The following is a 15,326-nucleotide window of genomic DNA, read 5'->3' on the forward strand; positions in this document are numbered from 1 at the left end:
GGATCAAGTCCCACATCGGGCTCCTTGCTCCGCAGGGAGCCTGCTTCTCCCTCTGACTCAGCCTGCCACTCTGTCTGCCTGTGCTCGCTCTCTCTCCTTCTCTCTCCCTGACAAATAAATAAATAAAATCTTTAGAATGCAACATAAAAGTTTTTTTAAAAATGTGAAACAAAGAGACATGATATGTAGAGAAAAAAGGCCAACATTTATCTAGTCAGAGATGTAGAAGATGATAAAAGGATTGGTAGAAACAGTATCTGAGAGATAATGGCAGATTATTTTCTCAGATTACTGAAAAGATGTTAGTTCTTAGGGTCAGGAAGCTCAAGGAATCCTAAGCAGAGTAAAGAACAAAAAGCAAATACAAAAAACTGTAAGTCTAGAATCGTACTTTTTTAAAGATTTTATTTCCTTTTTTTTGCAGAGAGAGCAGGAGCAGAGGGGAGAGGAAGAAGCAGGTACCCCACTGAGCAGGGAGCCCAATATAGGGCTCCCTGAGCTGAAGGCATACACTTAACTGATTGAGCCATCCAGGCACCACTAGAATAGCCTTTTTTAAGAACAAGGAAACCTAAAGAGACTTCTAGGTTAAATAAAATAAAGATCACTTTAACGAAGAATTTTTAAAAATGGTGTCAGATGCTCAACATCACTAATTATTAGGGAAATGCAAATCAAAGCCACAATGAGATATCCTCTTATACTGCTGATTGGCTAATATTAAAACAAAAACAAAAACAAAAACAAAAAACCTCGGAAAATAACAAGCGCTGGCAAGTATGTTGGGGAAACACCACTCATACACTGCTGGTGGGACTATAAATTGATGCAGCCACTATGGAAAGCACTGTGGAGGTTCCTCTAAGATTTAAAAACAGAACTACCATATGATCCAGCAATTCTGTTTGTGGGTTATTTACCCAAAGAAAATGAGAACACCAATTCAGAGAGATATATGCACCCCTATGTTCACTGCAGCCCTACTTAAAATAGACAAGGTTCGGAAACAACCGAGTACCCACTGATAAACAGATAAAGAAGCTGTGGTATATATGATACAATGCAGTATTACTCAGCCATAAAAAAGAATGAAATCTTGCCATTTGTGATTATCTTGTTGGATCTAGATGGTATTATGCTAAGTGAAATAAATCAGACACAGAAAGACAAATACAGTATGACTTTACTTATATGTGGAATCTAAAAAACGATATAAATGAACAAATAAAACAGAAACAGATTTATAGAAAATAAGCTGTCGGTTATCAGAGGGAAGGGTTTGGGGTGATGGACAAAACAGGCAAAGGGGATTGAGAGGTACAAACTTCCAGTCCTAAAATAAGTACATCATGGGAATGTGATGTACAATATAGGAAATATTGTAAAAATTATTGTAATAATTTTGTATGGTAGCTAGACTTATCATTAAAATAATTTCATAATGGGGCGCCTGGGTGGCTCAGTGGTTTAAGCCACTGCCTTCGCCTCAGGTCATGATCTCAGCGTCCGGGGATCGGGGATAGAGTCCCACATCGAGCTCTCTGCTCAGCAGGGAGCCTGCTTCTCTCTCTCTCTCTCTCTGCCTGCCTCTCCCATTTACTCTGTCAAATAAATAAATAAAATCTTTAAAAAAAAAAAGATAATTTCATAATGTATAAAAACATTGATATACTATTATGCACACCTGAAACAGGATACTGTATGTCAATTACACATCAATAAAAAAATGGTGCCAGAATTATTCAAATGAAAAATACAAACAGTAATCCATAATTCATACTTACATAAAAAATTTATTCCACATGGAGTAAACACTCAAGTACAAAAATCAAAGCTATAAAACTTTGTTATATATGCTTAAGTAAGACCATAAAAATTAAAGATCAGTAAGTTTGACTACTAAACTTAAGAATACCTATATCAAAACATAACATGAAAAATGATGACAAGTTACAAACAGCATGATACATATGAAAACACATAACAGAGAACTAGCATCTAGATTTAAATTAAAAAAAAAAAAAACTCCTACAAAAATCAGTAAATAAAACTGTTCAAAGATCTTGAACAGACATTTCAAGAGAGAAAACTTAAATGGCCAACAGAGAAAAAATTGTTCAATCTCATCACGTTCAATGAAGGTTATTTGTCTGTCATTTCTTTAAAGGTAATTTATCTGTTCTGTCTATATTTCTAGGGCTTCAATGCTCACATGAGCACCAAGAGACTCCCACAAGAAAGCTTTACAGCAGCAGTGTTTATAACAACAAAAACCTGAACCTCTCCAAGCTCGAGTATGCTGAAGAATTTGTGGTATATGCAAACAAGAGGGCACTCTACGACAGAGATATACCCCAAACCATGCAGTAACAGTGCTGAGTAAAAAAAAAAACACGTTTTTGGGGGCCTGGGTGGCTCAGTGAGTTATGCCTCTGCCTTCAGATCAGGTCATGATCTCAGAGTCCTGGGATGAAGTCCCGCATCAGGCTCTCCACTTGGCAGGGAGCCTGCTTCCCTCTCTCTCTCTCTCTCTCTGCCTACCTCTCTGCCTACTTGTGATCTCCATCTGTCAAATAAATAAGTAAAATCTTTAAAACAAAACAAAAAACAATTTTTAAAAGTATAAATGTAATTTGGAAATAATTTAAATAAAACTGAAAAACATATATAACAATATGAGATCCAGGAACACACACACACACACACACACACATATATAAAACTATCAAAGAAAAGCAAATAACATTGTGGGCAATAGTTCCTTTTGTAGTGGGAGGGTAGGGATCGTCTATGAGAAGACCTATGGGAATTCAAAGAGGGCAGTGAATACATGGACATCCACCTTACCATTCTTTTGCTACTTTTAATCTATTTTATAAATATTTTGTGTGTCTCTGAGATCAGTTTTATTCATCAAACTTGATTAGACAATAGTACCCAGTTATTTAATCAAACATTAATCTGGGCATTGCTGTGGAGCAATTTTATAGATATAGTTTACATCTATAATCAGCTGATTTTAATTAAAAGAGATTACAGTGATAATATGGTAGGCTGCATCTAATCAGCTGAAACAGCTTAAGAGACAAAAACTAAGGTTTTCCAGAGAAGAAATTCTGCCTCAAGAGTGCAGCTTCAACTCCAGCCCAAGTTTCTAGACTGTCCAACAGCCCTACAATCGATTTCACACTTGCCAGCCCCCTCCCACAACTACTGGAGCCAATTCCTTAATTTTCTTTATATATTATATATATATGTATATATCTATATTTATCCTCCCATTCTAGAGAACCCTGATACAATCTACTAAAAGAAGAAAAAGACCTGCCAGTTTTATACAGACTGAATACAGAAGGGAGGGAGGCAGAATAGAGGGATTTGAAGAGATGGTGCATGACAAAAAAAGAGTATGAACTTACTAGGGCTTGGGACGAAAGCAACTCCTGTCAAAAATAACTTAAAGTCTAAGAATCTGCACTGGTACTAAATGATTACTTGATGAGGAGGGTAACAGGAAGACTGATAGGCAGAATTTGGTGGTTTTGAACAGAACATGTGAAGTACATACACAAAATTAAAACAAATTCAGACTCTGTGGAGAAAACAAGAGATGAATTTGTTAGCCAAAACTCCTTATTTATTGAACATATTACAGAGAGTGTTTTTTATAAATTTTATGACACTGCCATAAAATATATTTGGAAAGCTAGCTCTGCCACCTAGTGCCACAGAATGTTAGAATATTTGTTCCCAGGTGTTCAAGGAAAATATAAAAGTGTTACAACTCACAGCAATTACAATTTTACAATAATTATAATAATTTAAAATTGTAAAAATCGTATCCTCATTTTAGTCCACTTTCATTCGGACATAAAGTTATGTATTTACCACAAGAATGATGAAGAATGTGGCTATAATTATGCCACCTTTTAGTGAACTTAACATTAGAGTTGTTGTGCATTTTAATAAAGTAATAGCATCCTCTTGTGAAATGGCCTGTTCACCCTCCTCTCTAAATTCTGACCATCCTTGAAGACCATGTTCCTTTTTTCTTGCTGCATTTATTACCCATGGCCTACGACAACTACTCAACTAACATATTTGGTGAATATCTTCTTTATATTATTCTTTTATAAATAAAGTCTTATCATTCTCTACAACGTTGGCAGTGATGTATTTTAAAAGCAAATAACTGGTATGTATTTTCCTATTTAATCCTGTAAGGCTTTCCCAATTACCTGCACAAGAGTCCAGTATTTTGTAACTATCCTACTTCACCATAATTTGATCTCTGCCAGCTTATCCAGTCAAATAAATAATATAATCCAGCTACTCTGAGAGAGGGAGGAGAGATGTAAGAGGAAGGAGGAGAGGAAGAATAAAGAAAAGGCAAAGAATACAGACACTCAATTGAAAAAACTGACATACTAATCAATCAGGCCTTATTTTCCAGGGTCAAGTAATAGTAAATAAGGTGTCACAGGCAAATATTCACTCACAAACAGTACTGAATGACTGGACTCAAAAAATAAAAACACAAGTCTTTCTTACCTTAGCAGTTTTAATATAATGGCTCAAAACTTCTGCTCTAATTTTTAATGTCTGAGCATGAAGAATTTCTCTAACAACCCAAAAGCTTACCTGCAAATGAAAATGAAACATAGTTGAATGGCAAGACTCCTTACTCACTAGGATTCAATTAATGACAGGAACTACTTGATGAACTACCTATCGCTGGTTAAAAAACCATAATTGCTCTTTCCCAGCACACCACCAGGTTGGCTATATACCCAATCTTTGGATGTTGCATACAATTCATATGCATATGAGATATGTATGTGCACAGAGACAGATATATATGTATGTATGTACTTCCACACACATAAAAACATCACTGTGATTTTTCATTTGTAAAAGCAAACAACTTTTGAAGGAAAAGAGCTAATAGAAGAATGCAATAAAATTGGAGTGATGTAAGAAAAACACTATACCAATACATGTGATTTTGCCGTATTCTGACACACTGTGGCAGAATTAGATAAGCTTTAAGAGCAGACATTATAAAAAATGCTACTTACAGCACGCTTTTCCTGTGGCTGTGTAATCCCACATTGCCATTTATTTACATCAAGCATAATTGTGTGAAGAATCCCAAAATATCATAAAGAAAAGTGTATCCAAGTCATTCTAAAATTAAGATTGTATTTTAAAAAATCATGTAATGTTTTCTAATTCAATAAACTGTATTCACAATTTCTTTTAAAAATCATTAAAAATAATTCATCAGACAGTGTGGAGATTCCTCAAGAAATTAAAAATAGAACTTCCCTATGACCCTGCCATTGCACTCCTGGGTATTTACCCCAAAGATACAGATGTAGTGAAAAGAAGGGCCATCTGTACCCCAATGTTTATAGCAGCAATGGCCACGGTCGCCAAACTGTGGAAAGAACCAAGATGCCCTTCAACGGACGAATGATAAGGAAGATGTGGTCCATATACACTATGGAGTATTATGCCTCCATTAGAAAGGACGAATACCCAACTTTTGTAGCAACATGGATGGGACTGGAAGAGATTATGCTGAGTGAAGTAAGTCAAGCAGAGAAAGTCAATTATCATATGGTTTCACTTATTTGTGGAGCATAACAAATAGCATGGAGGACATGGGGAGTTAAGAGAGGAGAAGGGAGTTGGGGGAAACTGGAAGGGGAGGTGAACCATGAGAGACTATGGACTCTGAAAAACAATCTGAGGGTTCTGAAGGGGCAGGGGTGGGAGGTTGGGGTACCAGGTGGTGGGTATTATAGAGGGCACAGATTGCATGGAGCACTGGGTGTGGTGCAAAAATAATGAATACTGTTATGCTGAAAATAAATAAAAAATAAATTTAAAAAAATTCATCAGAAGGCATACTAGATCTATCTGTAACACTACTAAGAGGCTCTAATCCACTCTGATCGAAGTAGTTTGTTTACCATACGGTACAATGTAACATATTTTTAATTCATTTACTATGAAAAGAAAATCAAAGCACCATCAGTTGGCACACACTTCTGTAAGTCTAAAAACAGGGTATATTAGTAAGAAATGACAGTGCAAAATACAGTGCCACTGCCTCACAATTCATCTCCCTGTTTTAGAGAGAAACATTTCAGATTTTATATATATATTTCAGATTTTATATATATATTTTACAAAACCACCTTCATATTTGTTACTATATTTGGCAATAACTATCCCTAATTCTGATCAAGTTTACCTCTAAAATATATCAAAAGCTATACTTTAGATATTTGATCAACAAATAGCCTATTATCACCTGTGAACTCAATCTAAACTGCATAATCACTGACTTAACTAAATTTAATGTGATAGGGGTGCCTGAGTGGCTCAGTGGGTTAAGACTCTGCCTTTGGCTCAGGTCATGATCCTAGGGTCCTGGGATCGAGCCCTGCATCGGGCTCTCTGCTCGGCAGGGGCCTGCTTCCACCTCTCTCTCTCTCTCTCTGCCTGCCTCTCTGCCTACTTGTGATCTCTGTTAAATAAATAAATAAAATCTTTAAAAAAAATTTAATGTGAGACAAATTTTAAGACTAATATCATCAAGATATTAAAACATGGCCAGAAAGTTTTTTGTAATTCTTTTCGTTGGAAGTTGGCATATATGTTACCTCCATGTCATCTGAACAGGCTTGTGACTACTTTAATGAACAGAAGATTAATGAAATTGATGCTAACTTCCAGGACAAGGTCATAAAAGAGCATGTAGGCCTTGCCTTGATTATTGGAACATTCTGTCTGGGATTCCTGAACTACCTACCATGTAAGAAGTACAACTACCTGAGACCACCATGCTGTAAAGGCTAAGTATAGGTGCTCTTCAGCTGACAGACCCAGCTAAAGCCAACCACACCTGAGAATACTGATCCAGAATGACCAAAACTAGGATACAGTTCAATACAATTACTGGGAAAAAATCTGTTGGCCACAGAGACAAAAAGATCAAGTAATTTTGAAGGAAAAGAAAATGTAATTATCATCAGACTTCTTAACAGCAACACTGTCAAGAAAAAAAAAATGGAGTAATATCAAGGAAAAAAAATTTTTATACAGAGGACAGGAAAACTTGTCAGTATGCAAGAATTCTGGCCTTACTGTTCTATTGAGTCCTTCCTGAGTATTGTAACAGAGAATGACCTTCAGGCAACCAAAATGCCTAGAGAAACACCAACATAAGGATGGTACTTTTTCAAAGAACTAAGACTAAAAGAGAGTGCATTATATAATGCCCATATGCTCAGACAACATATAGTACAATTATAAAAACAGAACATCTGCAAAACATCTATCTGTTTATAGGAACATTATTGGTAACAGTATTATTCTGAGCCTTTTGTTTATTATGTAGGATAAAGCAAATGAGTGTATGATAGGGTACTGCATCATGTCCTGCGTTCCTTGAAAACCAGAATTCCGGGTGTGGAAGAAAGAACATGTGGATGTAATACAGAAGAGTTGGAAGTAAAACCCTGGTCTTGAATCTAAATTAGAAGTATCAATAGGAACTAACGGGATGCTTTATCTTTAAAAAGTTGTATGTCTATGTTATGTGTATGATACACAGATATCCTAGCTATCTCTGCTGAAAAAGGCAGAGGAGTTGTCATTCTGACAGCAATGAGCATTCCTGGCATCCAGGTCCACTACCCCCAGTAAGAAACCGGGACTTTAAAGAAATGTTAATTGTAGGCCAGGGACAGGTAATGGACAAAATAAACCTGAAACATATTTGTATACCCGATGGCAAGGAAACTATTCAATACTACCAGGGTCATGACAAAGGACATGAATGCCATCTTGAGAAGACTTCCACTGGCCAAAAATGGAGTATTAGTTTCAATAAAGATAATAACCGCAATGGGTTGAAACATATCATATGCATTTAAATTTATGAGTTCATAATGGTATTAAAAATAAAAAACTACTTGGTCACTATTAGAGAAAGACAGAACACCAATTCGTTATCTTCAAAATCATTAAATAAACGGGAAGAATCAAACATTTATCTTTCCTTGCTTATAGGAAATGAATCTCTGGGCAAGCAAATACCAGATGAAGGAAAATATATGTCTATAAAAGCACTTCAAGGGGCGCCTGGGGGGCTCAGTTGGTTAATCATCTGCCTTTGGCTCCAGGTCCCAGGATCCTGGGATTAAGCCCCGCATCAAGCCCGTATTGGGCTCGTTGATCAGGGAGGAGTCTTCTTCTCCCTCTCCCTTAGCCCCTCCACCCCCCTCACACTTGCTCTCGCTCAAATAAATCTTTAAAAAATAATAATAATAATCGGGCAGATAGATTCCTTTTAAAAGACTAACTTCTTTCATAATTTGCTATTTCAAACCTCCTATGATGCTACTCAGAGAAATTAACAGAGTAATGGACCAACTAAGTAAGACTGTAGGGTCAACCGTAACCTGGAATAAGGATAAAGGCTTTTGGTACAACATGACATATTTGACTCGGGCAACTTTTTGGCTTATTTAAGAATAACAGGCTTAAAATCTAAAGTCGTATTTGTGAATACTTTAACAATGCTTTTGCTATGGCAAAAAAATTTTACTATGATGACAAATTCTGAGCAATTCAGAAAAATCTGAATATATAACTATATAACTTGAATATAAAATTCAGTGAAAGACATGGTTGCCTTATATCCTATTTTAATGGTTTGATCTCATTTTTAAGAACTTTGATCCACTTCATTTTGGGGAATACAGTGAACCAAATAACCTGAAAAACTGTTTGCTATATAAACTTCTAGAAATGTTGGGTTCAAGACAACAAACTCTTTTTTTAAAAAACGTGTGACTAACTTGAAAGAAAGGATTTCCCCTAGAGGCAAAAAGAAGGGGAAAAAAGGGAGGAAACAAAGGCAAAGCTATGGTTAAAAGAAAGGGCATTGCAGCTGCCCATGGAGGATTTTCTCTCAGTGACTTAGGGGCTTTGGATTTAATACTCCTCCTAAGACATAAAACAAGTTGCCCATCTCTATTCTACCACACGATGTCTATCTAAGGGATCTTCAAAGTGCTATGATCTTGGAGAACCTGTAGGCTAAAACAATTCACTTACTGGCAGGGGAAGACAAACACAGGAGATGGAGAAAAATAAGTTTTTCTTAAGAATCTGTAACTAGCCCTTAAGTGGATTTCAAGTTTAAATTTTCACTATAGCAACGTATGGAAGTTCGCAACCAAAACTTACGAGGAACTTAACTAAGTCATTATAGTCTTTGGTACCAGCAAAAGCAAACAAAAGCATTTCAGAAGAGATATACCCTCAAACTAAGCAGCAGCAGAATTCCCATAGATGCAGTACAGATAAAGCTTAAATGAAAATGAGCTCTCAATCTAGAATTACAAAATGCATAAGAAAACCATCTTGTGTAAGGATCAGCAAAAATAGCACAGAATTAGTACTCCCAGGTCTTTGGATAATAACACAGAAATTATATTGTAAAATGTTGAAAATGATTTAAGAAATATTAAAAATGACACTAGCGTAAAAGCACACAGAACAGGTATGACCCATCTATAAGAGAATTAGTGAATTAAAATATAGATCTGAAGAAACCATTCAGAATGGGTGTACATACAAAACATGGTTAAGATATAAGTAGAAAAGAATAGCAAGAGAGTAGGAAAGAATTTCCAAGAGAAATTACAGAAGAAAAAAACAGAGATCATGCAGAGAGACAATGTTGGAAGAGACAGTGGCTGAAAATATTCCAGCACTGACGTGAGAAGTTAAACTACTTCTTAATGAAAATATATTAAGGAACTGAATTTCAGAAACAAAATTATCAAAATTTTACAAGCAACTCACATGATTAAATCTTCTTGTGAAGGCAACAGCATTTGGTGCAGAACTGTATTTTTCTTTTTTATTCCATCCACAACTTGAAAGCTCCTGAAAAAAATGAGTAAAAATAAATTCAGTTTTCTTGTTATATTAAAGGTTTCGAAACATAAAAGACAGCTGTGTCCTTTCCTAGAGCCATTTAACAGGAACATATCTAATACTATAACCACTCAATTAAATCACAAAAACAAACTCTACTAGTGGTATGTAAGAGGGAAAATTACTTGTCTATGAGCATACAGATGACTAGAGTTACACTTTACTGGGAAACTGGTGGATTCTTCTTTGAAGCGATTTGAATCCCAAATAATCCAGATAATGCAAGTTGAGCTTCCTACAATGTATACTGAAGCCTAGTAGATGTCAAGCCCAATTCAGTTACTCAGAACTTTCAGTTAGGTTCCCAGAACCTCACTCTTTGAGCTGACAGCCAACCTCCCAAAATGTGTGATTAAACCTCTTAAAAAAAGAGTTCTTGATACTCTAGGGTATCAAGACACCCCAGGTGTCAATTCTGTTTACTGGGTCTGTCAACAGAATTCAAAGGGCTTACTAAATCTGGATGTCAAAAAATTAAATTTTTATTTTATACTAACCTCTGATACGACATTCCTTTTTATTATAAATGCAGAGTACAGATTACAGAAGAGTTAACAATACCTGTGACTTTTGTCACTGATAAAAAATTTTTCTATCACCTTCTAGTTGGTACAGTCCAAAAATATCATTTATACTTACCACTAGTTTGAAATTAGCTCATTATCTCTATATCTTAATATGTTAATAAGGGAGCACATATATATTGCTATGAAACAGTTATAAAAATATGGTGATAAGTATATTTTCACAGAATTGATTCCTTTGATTTTAAAGAGGGGTTCAGCTTCATAGGCTTTGTTCAAGTGCCAAAGGGGTCCAAGGTTCAAAGCAGGTTAGGAACCCTGCTGTAATGAAGTAACCACACCAGAAAGAGACAGAATCTATCTGAGGAAATCTATCTAATCTGAGCAAACTGAGTTAGGGCAGGAAATGAACAAACAAACAAAAACAGAAAAAAAAAAATCATACAACTATTACTTTCAGACAGCTAAGGTATTGCTCCCATTAGGCGAAAACAGGAGGATATATTTAGAGGACAAAACAGAGCTTTTAGAAATGAAAAACATGGTAAGGGAGATTTTAAAAACCAACATAAGAGTTGTGAGATAAAGGTGATAAAATCTTTTACAAAATAAACTCAAAATAGGAGTCAAAATATTATGTTTACCAGTTAGAATGGCCAAAATTAACAAAACAGGAAACAACATGTGTTGGAGAGGATGTGGAGAAAGGGGAACCCTCTTACACTTTTGGTGGGAATGCAAGTTGGTGCAGCCTCTTTGGAGAACAGTGTGGAGATTCCTCAAGAAATTAAAAATAGAGCTTCCCTGCAATTGCACTCCTGGGTATTTACCCCAAAGACACAGATGTCGTGAAAAGAAAGGCCATCTGTACCCCAATGTTTATAGCAGCAATGGCCACAGTCGCCAAACTATGGAAAGAACCAAGGTGCCCTTCAACGGATGAATGGATAAGGAAGATGTGGTCCATATACACGATGGAGTATTATGCATCTCCATCAGAAAGGATGAATACCCAACTTTTGTAGCAACATGGACGGGACTGGAAGAGATTATGCGGAGTGAAATTTAAGTCAAGCAGAGAGAGTCAATTATCATATGGTTTCACTTATTTGTGGAGCATAACAAATAGCATGGAGGACAAGGGGCATTAGAGAGGAGTAGGGAATTTGGGTAAATTGGAAGGGGAGGTGAACCATGAGAGACTATGGACTCTGAAAAACAGTCTGAGGGGTTTGAAGTGGCGGGGGGGGTGGGAGGTGGGGGTACCAGGTGGTGGGTATTATAGAGGGCACGGCTTGCATGGAGCACTGGGTGTGGTGAAAAAATAATGAATAATGTTTTTCTGAAAATAAATAAATTGGAAAAAATAATACTATGTTTATAGAGTCCATAAGAGTCAATGTCTGCATAGTAACAAGAACAGAGAATAATAACAAAAAACTTTTTTCAAAATATGTTTATAGAGTCCATAAGAGTCAATGTCTTCATAATAACAAGAACAGAGAAAAACAGCTTAACAAAAAAGTTTTTTTAATGCCTCTAGAACTTAAGGACAGGAAAAGACCTATCTTGTGTCTTTTATAATGGGGTAAATTTAAAAAAACCTCAAAATCAAGGCCTAGCATCAAAAAGTTTAGAGCATTATAGACTAAGGGATTATAAATCAGTAAGATTAAAAAAGCAAAATAAAAATAGATTACAGGCAGAAAAAGGGATCGAAGGCCTCGATACCTCAAGAGTAACACTGAAAGTCGAAGACAACTGAAATGTCTTCAAAATCCTAGGATTCTGTGCCCAACAAAAATGTGAAATTAAATATGAAAATATACTGCAGAGATTTTCAGACATGAAAGTCTCAGAGAATTTGTTTTCTATGTACCTATTCTCAGAGAGCCAGCAGAATTATGTGGTTCCTTAAAACAAACTAGCAAATTAAGAAAAAAGAAGACATGGGATCCAGGAAACTTAGTAACAAACATAGAAAGGAAATACTATGAATACCCAGATGAACAGTAAAGGGAGATCCTGGGACACAATTGTGAGTAGAGCTTAAGAACAACAGTTTAGCGGCACCTGGGTGGCTCAGTCAATTGAGTGTGTCTGCCTTCAGCTCAGATCATAATCCCAGGGTCCTGGGATGAAGCATCAGGCTCCTGGCTCAGCTGGAGGCATGCTTCTCCCTCTCCTACTCCCCCTGCTTGTGTTCCCTCTCTCACTGTTTCTCTCTCTCTGTCAAATAAATAAATTAAAAAAAAAAAAAAAAACAACAACAACAGCTCAGACATTAATTAGCAAGAAGACAGAAATTACAAGAAGGGTGCCTCTCAAAGATGAAGCAATGTCTAAGAGTTTGAACACACAGAGAAGGCATTCACTATATTCACCACTGGCAGAAAAATTAGTGACCAGTACAGAGAAAGCTTAAGTAAGTTATTAGCTCAAGGAAAACAAAATTTAAGTAAGTAAACACGGCTCAATTGTAAAGAATAGTTGAGCCATGATTACTTATTCATGTCAAAATTAGGACATAACTACATGCAAAAAAGAAGAGGAAGTCAACTGTGTAAACGTCAGGGAAACAGAATGTAAGACTATGAAATCATCTTCTACAGTACAGAGTCAATAAATCATATCCGAAATTTTAAGAATTATAAACCATAGGCATTTAGATGCATTATTTGAAAACTGGACATAAACTCCTCCAAGGAGGAACAGCTAAGATGCTGGATGGGTATGCGGCTCAAGGGTGGGGCTGATTGAAATATGTGACTTCTTAAATGTGATGTATTCTTATCTTCCATAAAATTTAGAAACAGAAATAAAAAGAAACAGCCTAAGGGGAAGATGGAGGAAATAGTTATGATGATATAATACTTCCAAAAACACAAGTACTATTCCCTTGACTGGCGTGATATCAGTGAATATTGAAAAAAGTAGTAGATTCAGATATTTTGGAGGCAGGCAGGCCTTGGTCAAAACTAGATCTACACAGCATAGGTCAAAAATGAGGTATCCAGAGATACGCCGATTCCCTTTTCTGGCCTGAGTAACCAAGAAGGAGAGTATTGAGGGAAGAAACAGCAATTACTGCTTCAACACAGTAGATAAGCAATAAATACTCTGAAGATACCAATTACTAACTTTTTTAAAACCTAAAGCTAGATTACAACCTTCAGATTTGAAATTACTGGAGGAAAATATAAAACAACAGTGAAAAAAAAAAAAAAAGAATTGTTTGTTACTGAGCCTAAATACCCATTTCCCACATTTCACATTACCTCCCTGTATAGATAGAAAATAGTGACAGACATTATGTGAATGTAAAAACAACATGATAACTATATTAAAAACATCTAACCACGACAAAGTATTATTGTTCTAAAAATATAAATATTTAACTATATGAATATATATTAACTATATAGAGACATCATATTTTAGGACAATTTCCTAGTATTAAATCTATAAATACTGAATTGCTTTTCACCAATTAATAATATTCCCAAATTTATATTAATGCCATGATCAAAGTGTCTGTGTCAAATTGATACTATACTTATCAAACTATGTAATGTAGCCATTTACCAGTTCAAACTCAGTAACAAACTTTACACAGAAAATGAGTTTCACTTTCCTGTTAGAAGGCTACACTCTAACTAATGAATATCCTTGTACCTTTTCTCACATTTCTGATCATTTCCTAAATATACGGTCCTAGAAGTAAAATCACTAGGTCAAAGAGGATGAACTTTTTCAAGGTTTTGATACCCATCCAACTGCCCTGCTGAAATACTGAGTCATTTATACTATTACCGAGTGTCATTTTCCTAAAAGTCTTACTGAATCTGGGTATATTTATCCCCTTTCATTGCTTCAATTTCCCCAACTGTAAGAGTAATTACGTTTGTTAAAAAGAGAGAAAAGGGAGGGTGGGGCCATGAACCAACTATAAACCCACCAAAGAGAAAATCTATGAAAACACACCTTCCCAATCTTCTTTACGTGCATACTGAGGCCTGGTTTCTGTTTGTTTAAAGTAGCTGATACTTATATTGTCCTCTTCTGTGTGATTTCATCTTCTGGTTTTATGTTTAGAAAGGCCTTTTCAGCCTGAGAATAGCTGTCTTAACAGCAGCAGTAAAAGTAAGAGTTAACACTAACAGAGATTACCGTACACCAGGCACTCATCTAAGTGCTTTATACATATCAACTCCTTTGAACCTATCTTCATCATTATTACAAATTACAATAAACAAGGAATCCAGATAAAAGTATCAATGAACTACAGCTTTATTTTTTTTACACTAAAAACTACCAAATGCTTCTCTGACTCCTCAAATAAAAAATTATAAAAACAGATAAAAATTTGGATAAAAAATTCATCCAATACTTAGAACATTTCAATATCATTAATTTAATGGAAAAAATGCTTTGTCCCTTTAACTAAGCTGACAGGAAGCAGGTGGGGATGAATGAATCTATGGTCACATTAGTTGGTAGCAAATGGATAAAAATTCCACTGGACCCCTCCATTTTAAAGAAATCTGTAATTAGGGGCACCTGGGTGGCTCAGTGGGTTAAGTCTCTGCCTTCGGCTCAGATCATGATCTCAGGGTCCTGGGATCGAGCCCCACATCAGGCTTTCTGCTTGGCCAGGAGCCTGCTTTCCCCTCTCTCTCTCTGCCTGTCTCTCTGCCCATTTGTGATCTCTGTCAAATAAATAAATAAAATCTTAAAAAAAAAAAAATCTTAAAAAAAAATAAAGAAAAAAATCTGTAA

General features: G+C 35.8%; 1 protein-coding gene across 3 annotated transcripts in view; it reads right to left on the reverse strand.

Moving 5' to 3' along the window:
* The window catches only part of RALGPS2 (Ral GEF with PH domain and SH3 binding motif 2), a 159,291-nt gene that overhangs the window by 90,145 nt on the left and 53,820 nt on the right, over nt 1–15,326 (reverse strand). For 2 of the 3 annotated variants that reach the window (XM_044267334.1, XM_044267333.1), the window contains exons 5-6: nt 9,889–9,972; nt 4,552–4,641 (exon numbers count right to left, since the gene is read on the reverse strand). In XM_044267334.1, the coding sequence (XP_044123269.1) occupies nt 4,552–4,641; nt 9,889–9,972 (174 nt within the window). The remainder of the gene's footprint in view (nt 1–4,551; nt 4,642–9,888; nt 9,973–15,326) is intronic. The other variant, XM_044267335.1, reaches the window with a different exon arrangement.

This window comes from Neovison vison, chromosome 10, assembly GCF_020171115.1.
Source record: "Neovison vison isolate M4711 chromosome 10, ASM_NN_V1, whole genome shotgun sequence".
Classification (NCBI taxonomy): Eukaryota; Metazoa; Chordata; class Mammalia; order Carnivora; family Mustelidae; genus Neogale; species Neogale vison.